Source organism: Dromiciops gliroides, chromosome 3 (genome assembly GCF_019393635.1).
Source record: "Dromiciops gliroides isolate mDroGli1 chromosome 3, mDroGli1.pri, whole genome shotgun sequence".
Lineage (NCBI taxonomy): Eukaryota > Metazoa > Chordata > Mammalia > Microbiotheria > Microbiotheriidae > Dromiciops > Dromiciops gliroides.
In genome coordinates, this window is record NC_057863.1 from 523,237,972 (window position 1) to 523,264,911 (window position 26,940).

Below are 26,940 nucleotides of genomic sequence, written 5' to 3' on the forward strand. Positions count from 1 at the left end.
AGTGGATAAGCACCGGCCCTGGATTCAGGAGTACCTGAGTTCAAATCCAGCCTCAGACACTTGACACTTACTAGCTGTGTGACCCTGGGCAAATCACTTAACCCCAATTGCCTCACCAAAAAAAAAAAAAAAGAAATGTTGAAACTAGATGATATCTAAAGTCCATCTAACTAGAGTTAGGTTAAAGGTATATTACCTTGCTTGATATCTGATCTTGATCAAGCTTCCTAGACTGTATTGGTCTGACTTAGTCTCCCCCGTGAGATTTGGGACTTAATTGTGCCAACTTGTAGGATGATGAGGACTTGCAAGGCCAAGATATCTTATCAGAGTCTTCACACACAGCCAGGATCCTTAGAGAAAATTGTGGAGCTACCTTTCTAGATGGGCAGCAGAGCAGGAGGCAGTCACCAGTGCAAGCAAACATATTCATGCTAAAAGTCAGCTTGATAGCTGGTCTAAAGCATGTGCTATTTTTACCAGATAAAGAGACACACTTTACTATATGTGAGCAAGTTTAAGATTTGACATTTAGGGCAGAGACTGTGACATTCTTGAGGGTTTATCTATTTCAATTTTAAAAACGAGCTATGAATTCTGTGAGGACATATAATAATGGCTTAATTTATTAGTTCTTTTTAATATCTTTTTGAGTTACTCATATTATCACCACCTAATTTGATGCTCAGAATACCTATGGAAAGTAGGTAGGGCAGGTATTAATATATCGATTTAGCAGTTGAGGGAACTGAAGCATCAGAACATTAAGTGATTTGCCCAAGACAACCCAATGAATTAGTAATAGAGTCATGACTCCTGATTACTAGTCAAGTACATTACCCTTGAATCATATCATTAAATTGAAATAAATAAGAAGCCACTGTGTAAAAATAAATGCTGAGATTTGCATGTTCATTAAATCAGTAAATGTTCCTTTGTGTCAAGCAAATGCGTAGTCTTTGAATAAAATGCTAAAAAACCAACAAAATAGAATAAAAGCCAAAATGTCATATTTGAGTTTCCATGTTTGTGGGCAATATAAAATCCTGTCTTTAGAAAAGGAGATTAAGACACATGGGTAAAAGGCATTTATTATGAAGTCAAATTCACAGGGAGTATCTCATATCCAAGTCTTTTTCTAGGACTATGATATTAAAATTTTGAAGGCTGCATTGATTCTTTTCTGTTCAACTAAGGTAACAGCAAACTTCAAAGTGCATTTAGAAAAATGAGTATTGATTTAAGAAAGTCATTGAGAAATCCCATTTTGGAATTTAATCCTACTTTGGAGCCACTGTTGTCATTGTTACAAAGAGCAAGTGACTAAGTGAGAAAATTGCTGGACACCTTTTATAATTCCCTTGAGGCCTATTTTTACTCGTTTGGGGAATGAAGTTACAGGAAGCACTTTCCTTTCTTTGTGAAGCTACCAAAATATACTGATGAGAATCTTATCACTTCTAGGTCTTTTTGTAATCAGAAGCTACAGTGGAAATGTTAAAACCAAAATCAATTCTGGATTATTCTTATGAAAAATATTTGCTTTTATCACTTTTTTTGTTGCTTTTATCACTTTCTTTAGCTTTCCCCTACCTCCCAGTACAAGTCATGGATTTTCTCATCATGGTATCTGTATCTGGTGGCATCTGTTGAGGGAGTGGTAAATAATTTATTATTAACTATTTTTAAAATTAAAAATTTTAACTATAAATTGTAGTCATATGATATATTGCAAAGCCAAGTGAACTTTTAAAAGTACCCACTGTATTATATTCATTATATGTCATTTCCATTGGTAATAGACATACTACCATATAGAAATATAAATAAGAGGCCATGTTTTTTTCAGGAGAGGAGTCTTTGTACCTTATTCACCTTGTTTTCCAAAAGCCGTAGCATACTACTTATTTCCAGGAGGTATTTAACAGAATTTGCTTATAACCATTCATAATCTTTCATTTTAAGGGAAACTTTCTTGATATACTATAAATTATTCTGTTTTTAAGTGTACTTGAATGTTCATAGCAGTAATAATGTTTTTAGAAACGACATTAATTAAAATGTATGGTGAATGCATTTTTCAATTGACAGGTACCAAAGACGTTCAGTGGGAATTTGTACATGGCTTGCTTGAAAACGCTATTTATGGAGGCCGTATAGATAACTTCTTTGATCTAAGAGTCCTTCGATCCTATTTGGAACAGTTTTTTAATTCCACAGTGATAAATGGCTCATACCAGAGGCATAAGAAAAGCATTTTTCCATATTCCATTTTTTTACCTAATTCCTGCAGCATTTTGGTAAGTAAAAATAAGTTGTTATCATCCTCTTATCATAATACATATAAATATGTATATATGAACCCAAATTTTATTTATATTTTTAAATGGTCATTCCCTACAAGATCAAAGCTGACATTAATCTCCTATATCATTTCTTTTATTCTTAGTGCTAAACAGCCAGTTTCCCCAACCATTCCCACAATATCCTGATGGTTAACATTTTTGTTGGTGATGATTGTGATGATAATGACAAAAATTATGAGGATAGGTAGCTAAATGTTTGGAAGAATGAGATTTTTACTTGTTGGAACAGAAAGGACTGTCTTCATTCATTATACTTGTATCCCCAGTGGCTAGCACAGTGCCTAACATGTAATAGTTATTTAATAAATGCTTTATCATAATTGCCCTAGTCACACAAGTAGTAATCATCATAAGTGGGATTTGAACCCAAGTCCTCTGATTCCAGGGCCAGTGCTTTTTTCCTTATATACAGTAGGGATTAACTTTTTCTGCTGTTAATTCATCAAGTTTTATGCCATTAGAGTTCTTGGTATCCTAGGACCATGGGAGACAACTGAAATTGCTGTGACTCTTATACCTAATTCCTATTTTGGAGAGGTTTTCGGGGTGGTAGGTATTAGAAGAAAATGACTAGTCTTAATCTTGTTGGTTTTGTGACCAAAAAATTGTTCATATTTCCTAGAATGAGAAATGTAAAGTAAGAAAAGCTTATGATATCACATTTATCCAATAGAATGGTAAAATATATTTTAAATTGATGAAAATATTACATTAATAAAGGCATGCTACTACATAATTAGTAGGATTGTAGGTTGATACAAACATTTGGGAGAGGAAAAATGCAAATGAAATGGAAAATGCAAATAAAGCCACAAAAATCATCATAATTTTCGACTGAAATTCTGTTGCTTTGACTACTTTTCATAAATTTAGTAAAAAGGCTATATTTATATTAAATATTCATAATTGCTGCCTTGGTAGTAGTAACAAGTTAAAATAGTATATATATTCCAGAATTATAGAATAGCTAAATAAATGATAGTATTCAAGGGAATAATATTATAATAATTATCAGGCATAAGTATACAAAAAAGTAGAAAAACTTATACTATGTGGTGCTGAGTAGAATCATTAGAATGAGAATTATAATAAGACTCACTGCTTTTTTTTCTAAAATAAGAAAAGAAGTCAGGAGAATGGGCCCAGAGAAGTATAACTTTGTATGGACCTAGGAGACACAGAACAAAATATTTTCTTTGTTGTTTATTTAATTTGTTCTATTCTTCTTTATTAAATCCTAAGCATGGATTAAAATTTTACCTCATGAATTAATTTGATAATTTCAACCTTTGTTTTATTATCTATAACAATAAATTAAGTTGTTAGACTATTCTTTTTTCTTTTTTTTTTAATTAACAAACTCTTCTCTCTTTCCCAACTCCTCCCACCCTAGTTTAAAAAATAGAACAAAATGGCAAATCCCTTTTTACAGTTGATTGTAGTCAAGCAAAATAAATTCCTACTCTGGACATGTCCAAAAAATAAATGTTTTATTTACATCCCAAGTCTATCACCTTTCTTTCTGAAGCTGTGTAGTATATGCTTCATCTTTGGCCCTTTGGAATCATGGTTGGTCATTGTATAGATGAAAGTTGTTAAATTTTTCAAAGTAATCTATCTTAATAGTATTCCGTTACATTCAAATACCATAATTTGTTTAGTTAATCCCCAATTGATGGGCACCATATCAGTTTCCAGTTCTTTGCTGCTATAAAAAGAGCTGCTATATTTGTTTGTCATAGGGTCCTTTTCTTCTTCCTTTGATTTCTTTGTGCTGCAGATATGGTCATGCTTTTACTATTTTAATGATTATGCACAGGTTAGTATCTTTTGGGGCATAGTTCCCAATTGTTTTCCAGAATAGCTGGATGAGTTCACAACTCTACCAACTATGCTCAATTTCCTTTGATGATTTTTTCCCCCACTGAATTAACTAGGTTGAAGAACAGACTTTATTGAAGATATACTTATCCATTTTTATGTTTAGGACTTTCGTGCTGTTATTGAAAAGCTACCAGAAGACGATAAACCTAGTTTTTTTGGTCTGCCTGCAAATATTGCTCGTTCATCTCAACGTATGATCAGCTCTCAGGTAAGCCTTTAACATTTGCCTTATTCTTTAAAAAAAAAAGTTGATTATCACTAGTCTGGAAAACCAGGCACAGCTAATAATTACTTTAATACTTCTGTAGATATGTAATCTCAGCAAGATAGGTAGTCATTCTGATAGTATAGATTAAAACCCAGACTTTCATCCTGGGCAATTGTTGGCCGTGTTTTCCCAGAAATCCTCCACAAGGTTTCCAACCAACGTGGTTATCCTCTTTCTCTAATATGCTTGATTTGTGTACCACTTTGGATATATCTATTAATTAAATATTATTAATATTAATTAAATAATTAAAAAATTATGCTGCCTGCCTTATATTCATCCTTTTCTATCTCCTTCAATGAATCCTCCTAAGGCATGAACTAAAAGCAATTCATTATCTTGGTTGCCTTCTTCTGATTCTCTCCAGGTAGTATTCTTCCAGAAATATGGCATCCAGAACATAATGCTCTGGATGTGATCTGACCAAGGCAAAATATAGAAAGACTATCACCTCCTTATTCCTGGGAGATATGCAGTTCTTAATGTAACCTGAAATTGCATTATCTTTTTTGGTCTGTCATATTAAGTGTTGACTCACATATACTTGGTAGCAAAACATTTTAACATTATCTAAGTAGATATCTCACTATAAATACCTTATGTAGATATTTTATTTGCATAATATTATGTGGGTAGAAGAGATTTAAACCTGTTTTTTTTTTAAAAATCCTTATTAAATTCACCTATTACCGTCCAGAGGAAATGAGTTTTCAGACTATGAAGAAAAATGTTTCTCTTGAAAAGTTGCGTTACCTAGAGTCTGTGTCATTAGTGCCAGTCATTAGTGTACTAAATAGCAGTGTTCACAGGCCTGTTTTCAATTAAGAGCTACTTTAGAAATTTTATGATTCTGCAAGTGAAAGATTCTTCCTCTTCTTGACATATTTCTGCACTGAGAGGCATTCTGGTAGACTTATATTTCTGCATAATTATAAACTAGAGTCTAATGCATTCTAGTTAATAGGGATCAAACCTATGTTTCCTGCTTTTTTCTCTTTATTAAACAATGTAAAATACTGACATACTTTATTTTAATTAATTTATATGTTACCAGAAGGAATAAAGCAATATGTATATGCTACCAGGAAGCATCTAGAAAACATCTTTAGGAATTATGAAATTCTGAGCAGGAAAATGAAGACTTTAAGTGCCCAGCATTGGCATCATTTCTGCCTTCCCTTGAAGGCAAGAGCTTCAGAATAAAAAGATGGATCTCAAAAAGTGACCTCTGGCAGGGACATACTGGATTGATCCACATATCTCTAAAAGTGTGAAAGCTGAGGACACCCACTGGTCTCAGTCCAGGGCCTGTGCAGTAGTAGAAAAGGAAGGACCAAAAAATGTGGAGTGAAACCAGAGACAAGTGAATTGGAATACATTAGTAAGGCTGAAGAACCAAACGTTAAGTGAAAAAACCTGAATAAAAACCTAACTTACAAGCAGATGAATTGATAATGAGAAGAAAGAAAGAAAATGAGTAAATGAGTAAATGAGTCCAAAATAGCATGAGAAAGTATTACATCATATGTCCAGATTTATCTTTTGTCTTTTCATGTTTGTTTATGTTTCCCCGCCCCCCTCCCCCCCAGTAGACTGTGAGCTATTTGAACTTAGGGACTTTTTTTTTAAACTTCTCTTTGTATCCTCAGTGCTTAGCTGGTGCCTGGCAATAAGTAGGCACTTAATAAAGGCTAGTTGATTACTTGATATGAAATATTGGATCATTGTTCAGATACTTCCTTATCCTTAGGCAAGGGAAAGCATGTGCATTCATATAACCTTTGTGGGGCACTTCTACCTTATCTTCTTTAAGTTAGCTAGTTGTCACATATCTGGCCACACTAGTTATTTTCCAAGAGTGATTATGGTGTTAGCTACAAAGCATAGCAAAAGAACGTAAGAGGATCTATGAGTTTCCAGAAGAGTATTCTCCTTCTTTAAAAAAGAATATTAGAGGGCTAGCACAATTATTTTGGTTATAATAATTTGTACATGCAACAAAAATAATTCTTTTTAAAAAGTTATTAACATCTTTGTTTTTACATGAACATTTCTGAATATAGTACTTCCTTATTCTTTGTGATAAAAAACACAAAAAGAAAGGGGGGAAATGCAATTTTTTTTGGTGGGGCAGTGAGGGTTAAGTGACTTGCCCAGGTCACACAGCTAGAAGGGAAAGTGCAATTTAGCAAAACTTACCAATATATGAACTTGTGTCAAAGAGTTTTCTGCAATTTTCTGCATATACCTCACACACCTATGCAAAGGAAAAAGTGGAGGGCATTTTCTCATCTTCTCTTCAGATCCCAGCTTGGTTATTAGAATGACCACATTCAGTTGTTGGGAATTTTTTGTGTGTTTCTATTTGTATTATTTAGCCTTTGTGCATATTGTTTCCTGGTTCTGCTTACTTCCTTCTGCATTAGTTCATAAAGCCTTCCTTTACTTCTTTGAGTTCCTTATATTCAGCATTTTTTATTACTCAGTGAAATTGCATTTTATTCACAGGCTGTGGCACTTTTGTAGTTATTCCTCAAGTTGATGAGCATCTTCTTTATTTCTAAATACTTTGCTACTAAAAAATGCTGTTATCCCATGGATGGTGTATAAGAGACCTTTCTTTCCTGATATAAATCTTTGAGATATCAATGGGATCACTGTATCAAAGCAGTTAGATATTTTAGTCATTGTTTTAAAAGTATATTCTAAATTGCTTTACCATAATTGTTGAAGAAATCACAGTGCCACTAATAGTATATTAGAAGCTTCCAAGTGGGGCAATGGGTAGAGCTTTAGACCTTGAGTCAGAAAAATGTGAGTTCAGATACCAACACTGTGACTCTGGACAAGTTCACTTAACCTTTGTTTGGCTCCAGTTCCTGAGACAATATCTTTAAAGTGCTTTGCAAACCTCAAAGTGCTATATAAATACTATTTCTGCTGCCTAATATTAATATTATCATTAGGGATTAATATATGAAAGCATTGTGTTTAATAATATCATATAAATGTTATATGTAAATAATATAAATATTTTCAATCATTAACATAATTTAGCAGCATTTATAGTGCTTTCAAGTTAGCAAATATCACTATTATACCATTTTAACATAATTATATATTTGAATATTTTTTGATTCAAATACATTTAGTCATTTCAGAGGACTCATTATTTGTACCTAATCAGGACCTTATTCTCTGGAACTTCTTCAGGTGTGCTTCTTTTTTTTCTTAATAGTATTTTATTTTTGTCATATTACATGTAAAAATGGTTTTCAACATCCATTTTTAAAGATTTTGGGTGTCCAGTATTTTCTCTTTTCCCTCCCCAAGTGGCAAGCAATCTGATATAGGTCTTACACACACACACACACACACACACACACAATCATGTTAAACATATTTACACCTTAGTCATGTGTGAAATAAGAAATTCAGAACAAAAGGGAAAAAAACACAAGAAAGGAAAAAAATGAAAATAGTATGATTCTTTGATCTTCATCAGACTCCATAGTTGTTTTGTTTTGTTTTGTTTTGTTTTCTGGCTGTGGAAAGTATTTTCCATTATAAGTCTTCTGGAACTATTTTGGATCATTGTATTGCTAAAAAGAGCTAAGTCTATCATAGATGATCATCTTTGCTCCAAGAATTATGGAAAGCAATTTAGAATTATACTTTTTAAACAGTGAATAAATGTCTAAATGCTTTGATACAGTGATCCTATGCTTCCCTAAAGGGTTTATATCCAGAAAGATCCCTTATACACAAACTATGCATGACAACATTCTTTGTAGTTGTAAAAGTTATTGATATTCAAAGTTCTTTGTTAATCTTTCAGTCTCGTCTTTTTACTTTTCCACATTATATTTTAAAATCATTGTGTGGGAAGATTGGTCTCTGTTTGTTCATGACTGCAAGTCTTATTTCATCACAATGAATAAATCTTGTGAAGGCAAGGACCCTGTCCTTTTTTCACCTGTAAATTTCTCAAATAAATTGGGAAAATGATGGAGTTTTAGTAAATATTTAATCTTGCTCATTAGTTAAGCACAAAGAATAAAATAAAATTTTGATTACATTTTGGATAACTACTGAAATTGATTTGTTTACTTGTGTCTGAATAGTCATGTCCCCATTTGTCCTTTGAAAGTGATATAATTTAAAATTTTGGCCCCTACTGAAAGGGTTAAAAGTACTGGAGTGAAGGCATTAGTCACTGTTTGTTACACTATTATTCTGAAAATAGAGAGTTACAGAGGTCTTCCAGTATAAAAATAGACTTAATCATAGTGTTGTAGACATAGTGCTTGACTTAAAGTTAGAAAACTTAGTTGCCTTTGTAGCTCAGTATCTCTGTGACCTTGAGCAGTACACTTTACACCCTGAGCCTCAGTGTCCTCATCGATATAGAATGAGGATCTCCTGACAGAGATTGGGGTAGATGATCTCTAAGGTTCCTTACAGCTTTAACATTATGTGATTCTGTGAAATGAATAAACTGGAATGAAGAGAAATTTTGGTTTTGCTGGACATTCAACTGAAAATGACCAATGACTGTCTGCAGAATTGAAGGTTAGATGAGAGATTGGGGAGAGAGGGAGAGAGAGAGAGAGAGAGAGAGAGAGAGAGAGAGAGAGAGAGAGAGAGAGGGAGGTCGGTCTTAGGGAATTAGGTTGGCTGTGATAATTTAAATTATAAAATAATTAATTCTAGGAAGAAGGAAGAAAAATGATAATGATTAAAATAATGACATAAAATTAAATTGTTTATTCTATTTCATAGTTTGGAATCTTTACAACTTTTAGAGTCATGTAGAATATAAGTAAGTAGGAATAGGTTTTCTTCCTTTGAAATAAATTCCGAATTTCAAATCACTATATTCAATGGGATTATTATTGTAGTCTATATTTAGCTTTGTGGTTCTCTCTGAAATGAAATCAATAACAGCAAAAAAAAATTTAAAAACCATTCATGTAACAGTTGATTTTTTTCTCCTATGAACTGAAATTTATGTAAATCCCATATAAACTAATTCTGAAGAATTTGTTATAGACTTTATTTCAAATTATCATGATAGGGACCGGGGTGTAGCCAAGATGGCTCTTGAACTCATAACATGATTGCTCCAAAAAACATCCAAATAATGCCATAGGACAAGTCCTGGAGCAGCAAAACCCATAGAAGAATGTGCTGAAATCATCTTCCAACTAAGGACAGCTTGGAAGGTCAGAAGGAGGGAGCTGCTGTGCTGAGACAGGAGTAGAACCCAACCCCACAGTCACCTTGACATAGATCCAGTCCCAGGAAGGCCTCACCAGAAAAGAGACCTCCCCCACCCTGACCGCTGAATCAGCTGAAGCACCAGTGTTGTCTGGAACTAAGCTCATAGTCTAGTGAGAGGGCTGATGCCCTTGGGCAGGGGGAGATTACAGGGGTCTATGCTGGTGCTGAGGTAGAACTTGGATTTTTCACCCCTTCTGGGAACCAGGAGGTAGACTTGAGTAGCAGTGGCCCAGGTCGGGGAGGGGCACAGGCTCATCAGAGCTGATAACCACAACACACAAAGCTGGTTGATTAGCAAGTTGGTCTGGGGTCATCTATGGACCAGGGAACAGGCCAAGCAAGTGAAGAACCTGATCCTCCTTAAATCATACCACCTGGGACCTTCTAAAGCTTGGGGTAGTGCGGCCTGGAAACAGTGCCCCACTTTAAGGAGCTGAAAAACAAGTAAAATAAAGGCAAGATGAGCAGAGAAAGGTGAGAACCATAGAAAGTTTCTTCAGTGACAAGGAAGATTGAGGTGCACCCTCAGAGGAAGATGTCAATGTCAGGGCCCCTATATCTAAAGGTTCCAAGAAAAATATGAATTGGTCTCAGGCCATAGAGGCACTCAAAAAGGACTTCAAAGATAAAGTTAGAGAGGTAGAGGAAAAAATGGAAAGAGAAATGAAGGTGATGAAGGAAAGACATGAGAAAAAAGTCAACAGCTTGAAAAGCCAAATTGGCCAAATGGAAAAGGAGGTACAAAAGCTCTCTGATGAAAATAATTGCTTAAGAATTAGGATTGAACAAATGGAAGCTAGTGACTTTTTGAGAAACCAAGACACAATAAAGCAAATCCAAATGAATAAAAAAAATAGAGGGCAATGTGAAATATCTTCTTGGAAAAACTGCTGACCTGGAAAATAGGTCCAGGAGAGATAATTTAAAAATTAGCTTAGACATCATCTTCCAAGAAATTGTCAGGGAAAATTGCTCTGGTATTCTAGAAACAGAAGGTAAAATAGAAATTAAAAGAATCCACCGATCACCTCCTGAAAGAGATCCCAAAAGGAAAACTCCCAGGAACATTATAGCCAAATTCCAGAACTCTCAGGTCAAGGAGAAAATATTGCAAGCTGCCAAAAAGAAAGAATTCAAGTACTGTGGAGCCCCAGTCAGGATAGCACAAGATCTAGCAGATTCTACGTTAAAGGACCGGAGGGCATGGAATATATTTCAGAAGGCAGAAGAATTGGGATTATAACCAAGAATCACGTATCCAGCAAAACTGAGTATAATCTTTCAGAGGAAAAAATGGAGGAGAAAAGTTATGATAACAATATTTGGCATAGCTTGCCTTAAGCCTGATACTGATACTCCATTCCCAGCCCAGCTCCCAAATATTGTATCATTTTCCTACCAGGGATGATAGATGTGATATTTGACTATCTGTAAATTTTGGTGTAAGTGATTTAGATTAAGCTCTTTGCTCTACAGTTATAAGTGTCATTATCAATATTTATGTATCTATTGATTTCTGTACTTTAGTGTTCAGTTACTGGTGGGAAAATTAAGATTTTGTTCTGTAAAACACATAACATTTTTACTATTTGGTGCTCCATACACATGATTTTAACCAGTAATATTTCCAAATGAAACTATCATGGTGCATTGGATAAAGGATCCTCTTGAAGTCAGGAAGACCTGGGTTGAAATCCTGCTTCTTGCATAGACTGGTCATGTGACCCTCAGCTGGTAACTTGCCATCTTAGTGCCCCAAGCTAAGGAAGAAGAGAGAATGTATAGGTGCTTAAATTGAGGAATGGGGTAAGGAGATGAGAGACCTCTAACCCCTTGCCTCAGTCCTTCTCAGTGATTTAACATAAATTTACAAAGAACCCCAAAAGTATAATCTTACTTTCTCTTTGATCAGCATCTGCAGCAAATGAAACTAAAGAAAGTTAGGTACATCAATTATGCAAAATACAACAATGCTTTTTAATTTATTAAGCTTAACATGAATCTCCATGGGGCAAAGTCAGCTCAAACAAATTCATAAAATCTGGTGACTAATAACCAGGTGTGAGTTAATTAGTACTTAGCCACCATTAACTGTAAGACGTGGTATATTTAGTATGAATAAGATAATAGGATACTTCATGAATTTAGAAATTAATATATTCACTAGTTGCAGCATGAATTTCAATCTTTTAAAATCATAATTCCCTTGAAAACATATGCCGATTCATGTACTTGACATGGTGTATACTACCTGTACATTTTACTTTTGATCTTAAATAATATCTCATTTACGAGTTGCCAATATAAATTAAAATTGGTGCAGGTATGTGTGCCTAGAATATACATTTCTACCAAAAGACATAAAGTAGAAAAAATAATGCATGTGTACTTAACTTCATGGGAAATGGTATACAATCTCTTTTATTTTGTTCAGAGACTGAGGACGATGATTCTCTTTAACTTTTTAGCGGTCTCCTTTCAGTTTCCATATACTAATGTCATTTAATTGTGGTTTGTCACAATGCCCTCGCTGCTTGTTCAATATGTCAGTTACTCAAAGGCCATTTAAAAAATGTTAGTGGCTAAAGAAAAATCACTATCATAAAGTAAGTCAGATTGCATCATGGGACTTAACTTTGGTAAAGGAAAGTTAAAAACAACAACCGGCTGACAACTTTGAGTATCTGTGATCTCATTATAGGTCCTTCCCTGGGGCAGTACAGATTAAACGCACATACCACCCTTGTTCTCTTTAAGACTCTTGCCTTTGTCCTCCATTATCAACCTTTAAGTCCTTCTCAAGGGGTCCACCCATGGACAAGGACCATGTTCTAGATCTGATAACATTGGGTAGATACCAAGGGAGCCTGTTGACCTTTTATTGTTTTTCCATGCCTTTTTCTGACATTAGATCTCTCTGATAATGTTCTTTTATGTCATTTCTTTTCTACAATTTTTATTAGTAATATGTTACAGACTGTTCACACATGGTGAACTTATTTCCATTACTTTTCTAGTGATCTGCAACTTGAATTCTTTGTAACATATAATATTGCCTGACATAACTATATAGCAACCCTCAAAAATATAGCTCTACAGCCTCTTTCACATATATTCCCTTCTCAGTGCTCACACAGCCTCTACTCTGGTTCAGACCCGCATTATCTCCCAACTAGACTATCATTCAGTAGTCTCCTAATTATTTGGTGTTTTTGCTTCTAGTCTTTCTCCTCTCCTGTCCATTCTTTACACAACTGTGATAGATATTACTAAAACAAATTTCCCCTTTTCCCAGTTAAAAAAATATTGGATCTCCATTGCCTCTATGATAAACTATAAAGCCATCAGTTAGCGTCTAATGTTCTCTGCAATCAGGCCTCATACCTACTTTTTCAGCCTTATTTTATGTTACTCTGCTTCTCATGTGTACTCCTTTCCAGTCAAACTGGCCCAGTAAGTTCTTTCTGCACAAGACATTCCATCTCACACCTTTATACCTTTGCAAAAGTTGCTGATCTTTTATGTTTGGAAAGAATTTCTTCCTCGTATTCACCCAATAATGTTCCTTCCTTCGAAAGATAACTTTTGGTGCCATTTCCTACATGAGGTTTTTCCTGATCCCTCCAGTTGTTTGTCACTCTTTTGAAATTAATTTATATTTACTTTTTTGTACTATTGATGAAACATACTATCTACCTTGAAAGAAAGAACTGATATTGATGGAACACAGATTGAAGCATGCTGTTTTTCACTTTCTTTCATTTTTTTCTTTTATTCAAGTTTTTATACTATGATGTTTAAAATCTAATGTGTGGGGGCAGCTAGGTGGCACAATGGATAGAGCACCGGCCCTGAATTCAGGAGGACCTGAGTTCAAATCTGGCCTCAGACACTTAACACTTATTAGCTGTATGACCCTGGGCAAGTCACTTAACCCCAATTGCCTCACCAAAAAAACCAAACAAACAAACAAACAAAAAAATCTAATGTGTGATCACCTTTCCTGACCCTAGTGTGGAGGAGAAATTAACTAAGATTTACTGATAAATTCGGCAACAGTTTAGGCTTTTAAGTATTTATTTAAGTGTATTAGAAGTTAGTGAAGAGAGAGAGGGTGAGAACAGATCTCTCAAAGAATGGAAAAACCTAGCTCAGATCTATGTGGGATAGACAGACAGGAAAACTCACCTTCACCTAGCAGCCCATGGTTCCAAAGAGAAAGAGTCCCAGCCGGTTCTCCCAGAAGCTCCCTGTGAAACCAGAAGCAGGGCAGTCCCCCCCACACACACACAGCTCCAAGCTAATTGGCTGGTCCATTGATTGACATGATTTAAAGGCGGTCTATGAATAGATGTAACTTTCAGACGCCAGGCAGCTTCCAGATGCTAGCCACATGCTTTCTTTTCAGGGAGGCATTGCCCCTGTTCTCACAATGTCTTTCTCAGCAGGGGGGTGGCACCCTGATTCTCACAATACGAAATGACTAATATGGTAATGTTTCACATTGCTTACCACCTCAGGAAGGGGTCAGGGGAGGGACGGGAGGAGGGATAAAAATTGGAACCCAAAAGTATAAATAAAAATATTTATTACTTTAAAAAAGTGATTTCATTATAAACATGGACAAAAAGAGAAAGTAGGGAAATAAATTACAAACCCAGAAAAGAGTTGATTTGGAGGACTTTGATTATCTCTATATTTGTTCAAGTTATAACACCCCTCAAAACAATGTAGCTGACTTTGTTTTTGCTTATTTGTTTATTTTGTTGTTGTTGTTGTTGTTAATTTACCTGAGTGATAATTTCACCTTTCAAAAGGTTGAGGAATAATCTAAGAGGAATACTTTTCTGAAACTGATTATCATCTCTAGGGAGGAACTGGTTGCTAGGGTAGAAATGATGGGAATCTTGTTGATCATCTATTATTAATTTTGTGATTCAGGAAAGTCTGGATTAGTCTAATCTTTTCTTTTTCTGTGGGTTTTTTTTTTTTTGTGAGGCAGTTGTAGTTAAGTGAATTGCCCAGGGTCACACAGCTAGTAAGTGTTAAGTGTCTGAGGCCGGATTTGAACTCAGGTCCTCCTGATTCCAGGGCCAGTGCTCTGTCCACTGCATGGATTAGTCTAATCTTTATATTCATCTCATCACTCTCAATTTTTTTTTCTTACCATAAAAAGTGATGCATAAGGTTAGATTAGTCCCAGTAGTGAGATCTCTGAAATAGAGGGTATAAGCCATTTAATATTTTGTCTCACAAAATTCCATATTGTTTTCTTGAATGGTTGAACCAATTCACAATGTTACCAACAGTATATTAATAATGGGCATCACATTTTAGAAATGACATTGACAACCTATAGAGTGTCTGGAGCAGGGCAAAATGGGTTGGTGAAAGGACTTGAGTTTGTGCTTTATGGGAATTAGTGAAAGGAACTTGCTATGTTCAGCCTGAAGAAAGACAGCAGGAGCTCTGTAGATATTTCCTTAAAGTACCATAATGTAGAAGATGAAATGGAGTCTTTGTACCTGCCTGTCTGACTACTCCTCAGGTTCCTTTTCTAAATCATCATCCATATGCCACCCCCTAACTATGGATATACAACAGTGTTCTTTCTGCAGCAAAGGTCTGACCATACCATTTCCCTACTAGGGGCTCTCTGTTGTCTCTACAGTCAACATCAGCCTCCCTCCTTTATCTTCCCCTTCCAATCCTCGTTTGGTATTTTAAACCCTACACAACCAGGCTGCCTTTCCATCTGTTACCTTTACTCACTTTTCATTCCAAGCAAACTCGTCTTGTGATTCTTCACATGTGATTCTGTCTTCTTTCTTTTGCCTTCCCATCCCCTGCCCAGTGCCTATACTTCACTCTCTTCTCACCTCTACCTCTTAAAATCTTCATTTATTAGTCATAGTAGAGCAGGGGTCCTATCATGGTAAGGATCACATTGCAGATCAGGAGAGGAGTGACCAGACCTCTCCCTAGATCACACCACATTAGAAGCACCAAATATTTTCAGTCCAGTTTAAGCTGTGAAAGCAGAATATAAAAGACAGCTCAGGCTGGTCATCCCCTCAAGAGATGAACAGAGTACAACTCTAATGTCCAGAGTCAAGAGATAGGTTAGAAAAATGAGCAAACAACAGCAACAAAAATAACCTAACTATAAAAAGATATCGTGTTGACAGGGAAATGAATGACGGAAAAACATCTACAAACTAAGCCTTCCTTCCCTCAAAGAAAAATGGAGATTGGATACAAGCCCAACAAGAATTCTTAGAATAGTTAAAGAAGAGGAAAAAAAGAACAAAGAAATTATTATTATTTTTTTTTTAGTGAGGCAATTGGGGTTAAGTGACTTGCCCAGGGTCACACAGCTAGTAAGTGTTAAGTGTCTGAGGCCAGATTTGAACTCAGGTACTCCTGACTCCAGGGCCGGTGCTCTATCCACTGCACCACCTAGCTGCCCCAAGAAATTATTTTTAAAATTAAGAGCACTAAAGAGGAAAAATCAGGAAAAGACATGAGAGCTATGCAAGAAAAGTATGAAAAGAGGATTAACAGCTTATTTTAAAAGGCACGGAAAATAATGATGAAAAGAACTCCTTAATCAGAATTGGCCCAATGGTAAAAGAGGTACAAAGCCTCACTGAAGAAAATAATTCATTAAAAATTAGATTTGGTCAAGTGGAAGCTAATGATTCCATGAGACATTCATCAAGAAACAAAAACCAAAGTCAAAAGACTGAGAAAAATAGAAGAAAATGTGAAGTATCTGATTTCTCAACAGCTAATCAGGAAAATACACAAATAAAATTAGTAAAATTTAGAATGACCTCATATGACAACATATTTATAACAGTACTTTTTGTGGTGGTAAAGAATTGGAAGTAAAATAGATGCCTATCAGTTGGGGAATGGCTAAACAAATTTTGTTTCTTGAATGAAGTAGATAATCACTAAGCTTTTTGAAATGACAAACATAATGAATATTGAGAAGTGTGAAAAGACATATGAACTGATACAAAACGAAGCAATCAAAATTAAGAGAACAACAATACAATGAATATAATGGTGTAAAAGAACAACCACCACAAAGTAATCAAAACTGAATGTTGCAAAATTATAATGACCAAGTTTGATTCCAAAGAAGTTATGTTCCTTTTCAGAGCTAGAGTTCTATGGGTTTGAACATTGTTTATGTCAGACTTTTTTGATGTGTTAATTGTTTTTGATGATTTTCTTCCCCTCTTATTCAGTTTCTTTGTTATTAGAGATGGTTCTTTGAGAGAAAGAAACAAGTAAAATTTAGGTGACATATCCATAAAACCTACTAAAAATAAAATTAGCTAATATTGGTCTTCATTAAGCTTTCAATTCAAGTTACTAGATGAAGTAATAAAAAATATTTAAAATGGAAAATTTTGAAAACCGTCAAGATTAAAATTACACTTTAATAGTACTAATATGATAAATGCTTGAAGAATGCTTTCTGGAAGGAAAAAAAAACCTGCTTCAAATTGATATTGTTAAATTCCCAATGGAAGAAAACCTGGAGACAAGATACCTAAATAAAAATTAGACAGGAAGAACTCCCAGTTGTAACTTCCAAATGTAATGATGGAAAGCTTTTAGTACTCCCCTCCTTAACCAGAAAGGAATAGAGCTGAGAGTTCTTTACCTATCATAGCACCTGGGGCTGGCTTTTTCTCTTACCTGTTGCCTCCACACCCTCCTCAGTTGGAAATGGAAGATTTTTAGGATCACGAACCAGCTATGCTCTCTATCTCACTAAGTTAGGCATAAGGGTTCATAGGTCATAAGGGAAACAAAGTAGCCCCAGATTCATGTGAAATTTTCTTTCTGCTGTTGAGTTTAAAGGGGTTATAAAATGAATACAGAATAAATGACTTACGAAACATCTGCAGATGGTCTTTTCCGCCTCCAATACAAAGTGGAAGGTTGTGAAATACAAAAAATCCCTATAGCCACTCCTTTATATACTTGGATGTAACTGAAGTCATTCAATATTATGTTGCTGTTCTTGTTCAGTTTAGTTTCATTTATATCTGGTTCTCCGTGGTTCCGTTTGGGTTTTCTTGGCAAAGATACTGAGTGGTTGCCATTTCTTCTCCACTTCATTTTACAGATGAGAAACTGAGGCAAACAGGTTAAATGACTTGCCCAGAGTCATACAGCTAGTAAGTGTCTGAGGCTGGATTTTAACTCAGGTGGCCTAGCGCTCTACCCTTTGTCCATCTAGCTGCCCCCATATTAAACAATACAGTGGAGCACAAACTTTTAAAATTCAAATAAATTACCTTACATAAAGTATCCCTGCAAACCATGATAATCAGCAGAAAGGAAGTTGAAGACTTATAATTTGAATTTCTGTCTAGAAAGATGAAAGAGAGAAAAATTGGGAGGACAAAGAAGATATCCTTCAATTCAGCTGCTTGGCTTCACAGCAGAGGTGGGAATGTTTGCTGTTGTCTGGGTTTTTTTTCCCCTCTGGTTGCTGCCTTCTTCTCTGCCTTTGGCAGATGATAATGGTGACCAGTATTAATGGAGCTTAAGATCTATCAGCCCCATTTCAACAATCTTTGATCACTCTGCTACCACAGTTGTACTGCTTTCCAATATATAGTCTTCCCACCCTTGTCGTGGGTGTTAGCAAATGTATAAAATCACTGAGAGAGTGTCATACAAAATGAAGGCCAGTTCTGTTGGACTGTAGAGAGCAAGAAGGGGAAAATGTATATAGACTACGAAGGCAAATTAGGGCTGAGTGGTGAAGGGCTTTCAAAACTAAACAGAGGAGTTATATTTGATCTTAGAGGGATCCACTGGAATTTATTGACTATTGGAGTCAGTCAGATGTGTGCTTAAGAAAAATTGCTTTGGCAACTTTGTGGAAGATAGACTGGAATAGGTAGAGTCTAGAAGCAGGGAAACCAACTAGGAGGCTATTGTAATAATCCAGGCAAGAGGTGATGAGTGCAGGAGCTAAAGTGGTATCTGTGTGAGTGGAGAGAAGGGATTCATGGTGACATTGCAAAGGAATTTCATATTCAAGGAGGGGTGCACTAACTGGCCTTTGAAGTTATTTCCATTTTTGAGATTCTGTAAAGTATGTCCCCTCAGATCTCTTCCAAAGAATGATATAATTCAAAATTCACTATCCTATAGCACTATTAGCAGTGTACCTCCCTGTACTTAGCTAGACTGGTTCTCTGAAATTGACTAGGCATCCATATTGTGATAAAAAATTTCCCCTGTATCTAAAAAATTTCTTAAAATAATTTCTTTAACCTCATTGTTTTAATGTTTAAAATCTAACAATTTTATTTTACCTCCCAATCTAAAGGGGAAAAATTTTTTTTAATTTTTTTTTTTTTTTTTCGGTGAGGCAATTGGGGGTTAAGTGACTTGCCCAGTGGCCACACAGCTAGTAAGTGTTAAGTGTCTGCGGCCGGATTTGAACTCAGGTACTCCTGAATCCAGGGGCCAGTGCTTTATCCCTGTGCCATCTAGCTGCCCCAAGGGGAAAATATTTTTAATTGTATCCTTCCAATTTTCCCAGATTATAAGTATTTTCTCTATCCCAATTCCTTTCAAATAGGTGATGATTGTGATAATTTGCATTTCAAGAGCTTTTAAGGATTGTGAAGCACATTCGATCCTTACAACAAACCTTACACGTTATGTATGATTTTGTGCCCTATTTATTAATTAGCGGGGCAAATGGGGCGTTAAGTCGACTTGGCCCAGGGTCACACAGCTAGTAAGTGTCAAGTGTCTGAGGCCAGATTTGAACTCAGGTACTCCTGAATCCAGGGCCGGTGCTTTATCCACTGCCCCATCTAGCTGCAGCACCCCCCCCCATTTTTGAAATAAGGAAGTAGGACTCATAACAGCTGAATAACTTGTCCAGGGTCACAAAGCTGACAAAGTGAAGTGGCAATTCAAATCCAGGTCTTTCTGACATCCAAAGTTTAGCATCTCTTTTTACAACTCCATGCTCTTTCTATATTACCTTGACTCATCTGTTTCTGGGAAATGCTTATTTTCTGCTCCAGAGTACAAGGAAATGGCAAAACTTCACCCTTCTCCCTATCTATCTCTGAACCTGTAGTGAAACCCATTCTTGGTTTGTTACAAGATTTCAACTAATAATGTTTACTCTTATTGTAGACATTATACTCATCCATATCCACTTTAGTGTTTTTAAGAATGCAAAACTATTTAGCATCATTTATACAACCTCAGAACCTAATTCGCCTCTCATTTAAATGTCATAATGCATGTAATGGAGCATAATATGTCTTTGAGGCACTTGCAGATCTAGTTTGATTTTTTTAAAAAATTAGTAAGGAAGGTAGTCAGACCTTTGGTGTGTATGTTTCTACATGTATATGCATATATATGTAGTGCATACAGATACACACATATATATGCATTGCTTATGGGGAAAATATTCAGAGCAAATATGAAGAAGTGAGAAAATCAGGTGCAATAAGTTAAACTAATTTGGCTTCAGGCCTATTGTATAGGGCAGAAGCATCAAACACACAGCTAAGAATCCACTTGCCTCAATGCTCTGGTGCAAACCAGATTAAAATTTAATTGGTAAATTCTAACAAAATTAATAAAAATGAAATAAAACATAGATAATGTTAATTTGTGGTTTTTAAAGTCAGTATGTAGCAGGGATTTGTTTCTGTTTAAGTTTGATATCACTGGTGCAGGTAATAGAGGGAAAGAATTTTTGAAGGCTGTCCTAACTCACGCGTATTTATACCCTAGTAGTTTATATCTGAAATTGGAGAGAAAATGAGACACTCATAGGTCATTCATCATTTAAAAAAAGGAGATTTACTTAGGCAAAGTAGAAGGATATTCAGCATGAAATATATTGAAGATACCTTGAAATGATTCAGCTGAGTTAAAGTTTCCTTGCTTGAGTTACCCATTATTTTCCATCAGCAAAGCCTCATGGCATGCCTTGGAACCCTTTGGGGTTGCTTGTACTCAGGAATCAGGAATTTATATCAGTGGGCTGAGTCTATAGTCCTTTGAGCTAACCAAGGCTCAAGGACTGTTTAAAAAACTATCTGAACTTGCATGGGGAAAGGGATTCGGATATTGTTCTTTTCCAGCTTTTATCTGAACAAGAATCCCCTCTACTTTACCAACAAGTGGTCATTCAGTCTCTGATTAAAGACTTTCAGTGATAGATAATTTGCTCTCTACAAAGGCAACATGTTTCACTTTTGGATAGTGCTAATTTTGGGGAAGATTTTTCTTATATAACACACCTCAAACTCATTTTATAACAAACCAAACTAATTTATGACAAACCCCAAATCTTCCTCTCTACTCCAAGTTCTGCTGTGAAGTCTAAGCAAAATAAGTTAAATCCTTCTTCTATAGAATAGTTTTTTAAATAATTGAAGACAATTAAATCATCTCTTTTCCAGGCAAAAACACCTCTAGTTTCTTAAACTGATTGTTCCTCTCATGGGTATAGATTTGAGTTCACTCCTGACACAATGTCCCTGAGTCTTCTGTGGTCCTTTTCTAATCACCCTCTTTGAACCGTCTACAAGCTTTAATTTAATTGTTGTAACTCTAAGTGTGGGGTCTTTGTTCCATGACCAATGAGTAGTGTACTACTGGAGGAATTTAACCTTAACCATTTTGACATTTTGGGCATAAATTAAACCAGAAGACAAAAGGAAGTTTCAGCTAAATGTAAGTCTGGCTCCCAGGTTTTCTAAGAAGAGGCAGATAAGGAAATTAGCAGTTTTTATTTAATGTGCAAAAAGCAATAAAGAACATCAGCTTCATAAGACACTTAGCCATCTGGGTTTGTACTGATTACAGTAGTGCCTTTGAAAATGTAATACTATGGAGTTATATCTCTTTCTCCCCTTTCATTAGAAAGGTGGAAGATTATGGGCATTGAATATTGTATATGATATCAAACCATCACTTTCTTGGTTGGTTTTGCTTATTTTGGTGACAGTAATGCAAAAGTAGACATAGAGAAGAACAGCCACTTTTTGTTGTTGTTTAGGAGTATGAAGTGAGCGAGGCTAAAGGCTTAGAAGCCTGGTGTCTATGTAGTGTACATAGTTTATTCAAGAAAAGATTTAAATGTATTAGACATGGTGAGCATTCAAATTATTGTTATTATTATTATTTTTGCGGAGCAATGGATGTTAAGTTACTTGCCCCAAGGTCACACAGGCTAGTAAGTATGGTCAAGTGTCTGAGAGTGGATTTGAACTTTATCCACTGTGCCATCTAGCTTCCCCATCAAATTATTTTAAAATAATGAAAATTGATTACATTTTAATAGATTGGAAAAGACTGATTAAAAATGTGAGTCATGATGAGCAGAACCAGAAGAACATTGTACACAGTATCATCACATTGAGGTGTTGATCTATTGTGATGACTATATTCTTCTCACCAATGCAATGGCACAGAAAGTTTCCAGGGAATTTGTGATGGAAGGGAAGAGGATCTCCAAATCCAGAAAAAAAAGAAAAAAAAAAGAACTGCGGAGTATAAGATGCTGAAGTGAACCATACTATTTCTTTGTTTTTGATACTGTTGTTTTTTCTATTTTGAGGTTTTCATCATTGCTCTGATTTTTTCTCCTATAACATGACTAATGCGAAATAGGATTAATGTTATTATGTGTGTGTGTGTGTGTTATATATATATATAACCTATATCAGATTACCTGCTGTCTAGGGGGATGGGGGGGAGGAGGGGAGGAGGGAGAAAAATCTGAAATTGTAAGCTTGTATAAACAAAGTTGAGAACTATCTTTACATGTAACGGAAAAAAAATACTTTATTATTTAAAAAACAATGTGAGTCATTTCCAATCAGCTAGCTGTGTATAGTAAAACTATAACATCAAGAAACAATACAAACAAAAAGGTAAGAAAAACTATGAGAATATATGACATGAAGTTGAGGAAACTCCATCTTTGATCTACTTAATAAGCTGTTAATGATAAAAATGTGGCTAAAGGACAATGATACAGTTTCCAAATCTTCAAGTAACTGTATTCCGCATATTCATTTTCCATTTCCTAAAAAAAAACCCACATATGATAGTGAGATAATCAAAAGAGAATAGAAAGTGTCTAAGCCAGCAAACACTTAGTTTTTGTCCCAAACCTAGAGATTTGACAGCTAAGAGCAATACTATACTATGGACTATAAACACATTATCTTCAAAGTCTTATGGATAGTAACAACAACAACAACCCCCCCCCCCAAAACCAAAACAAAACACTTAACTAGGCCTAATTAAGCCAGGTCATCTTCAGGGCATTTAGGATTAAAACTAGAGACACATAAGAAATTGATGAAAAATGGAAAGATTTGTGAAGATTTTTTTATAGCTAACTTTTTTGTTAAATGAAATTTCATTTTCGCAGTCAAAAAATCACCCTTTCTCCTGCTCCATATCCTCCTCACCCATAGATAACTAATGAAAAAATCACTATACATATACATTTATATAATCTAGTAAAAAAAATCTGCATTGACTAGGTCCAAAAAATATATATGCACGATTCTCTCTGTTAGAAGGTGGGTAGTGTGTTTCATCATTGGTTTCTGGAATCATGTTTGGTCATTTTGCTCATCAGAGTTCCTAATTCTTTCAGAGTTGTTTATCTCACTGTCTTGTTTTCACTGTATAATTGTTATTCCTAGTTCTGTTCACTTATTCTTCATCAGTTCATGTCTTCCTAGGTTTCTCTGAAATCATCACTGTCATCATTTCTTACAGCACAATAGTATTACATCATATTTATATACCGTAGCTTGTTTTGCATGCCCCAGTAGGTACCACTCTCAGATTCCCACTCTTTTTCTTCTCAAAAGTGCTATAATTTTTTTTACTTAAAGCAGAGACTTTACTATAAATATTTCTGTGAATTCTTTGTTTGATTCAGACTAATCTCTCCCTTAATCTCTCCTCTTTCTGATTCCCCCTTCTCCCCTTTCCCTTTCCTTGTTGAGCAAGACAGATTTCATACCCAAACTCTCTGTGTATGTATGCATTCTTCCTTTTATCACCTCAGATGAGAGTGGGATTCACATGTCAGCTGTTCTCCCTCCCCGTCCCCCTCCTTTGTATAGATATCTTGTGCACCCTACTTATGTGAGATAATTTCCCCTGACCTTCCCCGGTCCCAAGTGTATTCCTGTTATCTTCTCTTTTCATTCTTCTCTTAAGATAATTAAGACATAACAGAACCACTCTCAGACCTTAGACTCTGTGTCTCTTGATGATGATAGAGTTCAGAAGGAACACATGTATCATTTAATGATATTTGGATATAAGGAGTGTGTCCTTGTTTGGTCCTTTATGGTTGTTCATTCATGTTTACCTTTTTATGTTTCTCTTAACTCTTATGTTGAACTCCAGAGTTTCCAAACACCTCTGGCTTTTGTTAGCAAAAATATTTGGAAGTCCTCTATTTCATTCAATCTAATTTTTCTTTTACCAGTAGCAATGCCTTCCATTTTGCTGAGTAGTTTATTTTTGACTGAGCCTGTATCCTTTGATTTCTGAAATTTTTTCTTTGACTCATTAGATTGTAGATTCCTCCAGTAGATTATAAGCTCCTTCAAGGCAGTGTCTGTCTTTTGCCTTTTTATGTCCTCAGCACTTGGCACAGTGCCTGACACATTGTAGGAACTTAAAAAATGTTTATTTGTTGATTAATTGACCTGAAAATTCTATATTTTGGGTATAATATTCCTGGAAGTTTTCATTTTGAGGTTCTTTCAAGAAGTGACTGGTAAATTCTTTCTTCACTTTGCACTCTGATTCTAAGATATCTTTACAGTTCTTCTTTTAAGATTTCTTGAAATGTGATATCTAGGATCTTTTTTTTTGTCATAGTATTGAGATATTCCAATGATTGTTTTTTTTCTCCTAGACCTATTGTCCAGATCAGTTGATTTGCTGTGAGATATCCTTTTCCTTTTTTTGCAGTCTTTTGACTTTGCTTCAGTATTTCTTGCTGCCTTATATAGCTATTAGCTTTTATATGATCCATTCTAATTTTCTGAATTTGTTTCTTGGGCAAGGTTGGTGACATGCTATCGATTCCTTTTCTTCTATAGCTCTCTTCTTTTTTAACCTCATCATTCTATAATCTAGGTCAGAAGGATGGAAGCCCTATGTCATACAGAGTTATTTGAAAGCTTAACAACAGGATGACTTGTTTTACAGTCACTGATTGTATATACAAGTAAGGGCAGAAACAGAGGTCTGCTCGATAAAAGTGTGTGTCATTGTGATAGAGGATTTCTGGTACAGTTCAGATAGCAAACAGGATTCCCAGTAGATAGTGCAATCCTTCAAATGTTCTTCTTTAATGAATGTTATTAGTATAATTTTATAAAGTGCTGGAATATTGCAAAGCACCCTAAGTAATCATTCAAAGGCAAAAACCAAGTGGATTATAAATATTTACTATCCACATTGTGTTATACATTTGCATGGTTAACCCATAGAGCCGCATATTTGTGTTGTGTGTGTGTGTGTGTGTGTGTGTGTGTGGTGTGTACATGCATGTGTGAGTCTGTCTTTGGTCAGATACTAGCATAAGAAATTACAGCTTTTAATGACCTACCAGCTGCTCCCTGAGCTAAAGAATCATCTTTCAACACAATATTTCTTTTATTCTGGGCTCTAATTGTTGCTCTACCTGTCTCTGAAGATTGAAGTTAGGTCACCCTGAAGGCACATGAATTGACAAAAGTAGGCTGCAATAAGCACTTGTGCAGAAGTAGCGTAAAAGGATGCCATTAGAGAAAATGTGTGACTGGGAAAAATAGACTGTTCAATTAATGGAAACAAAGGATTGATTAATCAGTGGATAGTTTTGCCATGTCAAAGATCTGGACTTTCTGGAACATGTTGGTTAGATCTCTTGCTGGATTCTTGAGAGCACATAGACAAATATTACAACCAGAATGGGCAGGCATAGAGAAGTTGGAATATGTAATGTGGGTAGCAGTAACTATGTGTACTAGATCCAAACATCATCTACAAAATAAAATACAGTATCCTTTGCCTTGACTATTCATTTCCTCTACTGTATTATACCACATAGTTTTTCCTGAATTAACTTAGGCATACCTCACAGGATTTTCTGAGAATATTTTTTATAAATCTTAAGACACAATAGGTGAGTTTCTTTAATGAAAATCTTGTCTCTATAAACAATAGATAAAACATTGCAATTTATAGAAGTTGTGAATTTGCATTTTTAACACAGATGGTGTACAAACTTGCAATTCTTCTCTCTAATTTTTAACGATACTATACATTAGTAGTTATATGACAGGATTTATTCTGATAAATTTATGAATTGAATCAATTAGAAATATTGTTACATATTTTAAATGATAGGTTTTAGAAGTCTAGAACATGTTCCATTTTAATAACTTAAGATATTTATAGGTGGGGTACTACAGATGAAATCTGATGATGTAAGTGATAAAATTATTTTCAGTGGTAAATATTTACTTAAAGTTATAATTTTACTTTCATTTTAACAAATGAAGCTCACGTTCCTTGATAAATGTTTCACTCAAATTCTATTGTTTTCCGTCATGTTTGACAATTTAAAAACAAGAATAAGTGATAGCAAATGTTGGCAAAAGTTAAAAATAGCACTTCCTCTGACTACCAACTAGTGAATGCTTTGTGGTCTAGCAAGTCTGATAAATGAGATGCTGTTATAAGGTTCAGCTAAAGCAAATGAAATATTTATCAGAGAAACATAAGAAAAGTGAAACACTGCTCATCTTGCAAATTTTTAAGATTAGAAAATCACTCAAAAAACTTCAGGAGTAACTTGACTATAACTGTATGATTGTGGATGTTTAACAATTACAATAGTGTATTCATTCCAAAAGATTAATGGGGTTCATTTTATTACAAATTTTGCGTGCTATGAGACCCCAGAAAAACAGGAAGTGATGTACAATATGTTAAAAAATGAATAACAACCATATCTTTCATGAAGTTAAAGCAGAAAACTAATAAGCCAGTTGCATTCAATAATGTTGATCTTTGATGTATTGATCT

General features: G+C 35.1%; 1 protein-coding gene across 1 annotated transcript in view; it reads left to right on the forward strand.

Moving 5' to 3' along the window:
- The window catches only part of DYNC2H1 (dynein cytoplasmic 2 heavy chain 1), a 380,708-nt gene that overhangs the window by 247,422 nt on the left and 106,346 nt on the right, over positions 1–26,940 (forward strand). Inside the window, 2 exon segments of the mRNA XM_043996879.1 lie at positions 2,092–2,300; positions 4,354–4,458. Coding sequence (XP_043852814.1) covers positions 2,092–2,300; positions 4,354–4,458 — 314 coding nt within the window.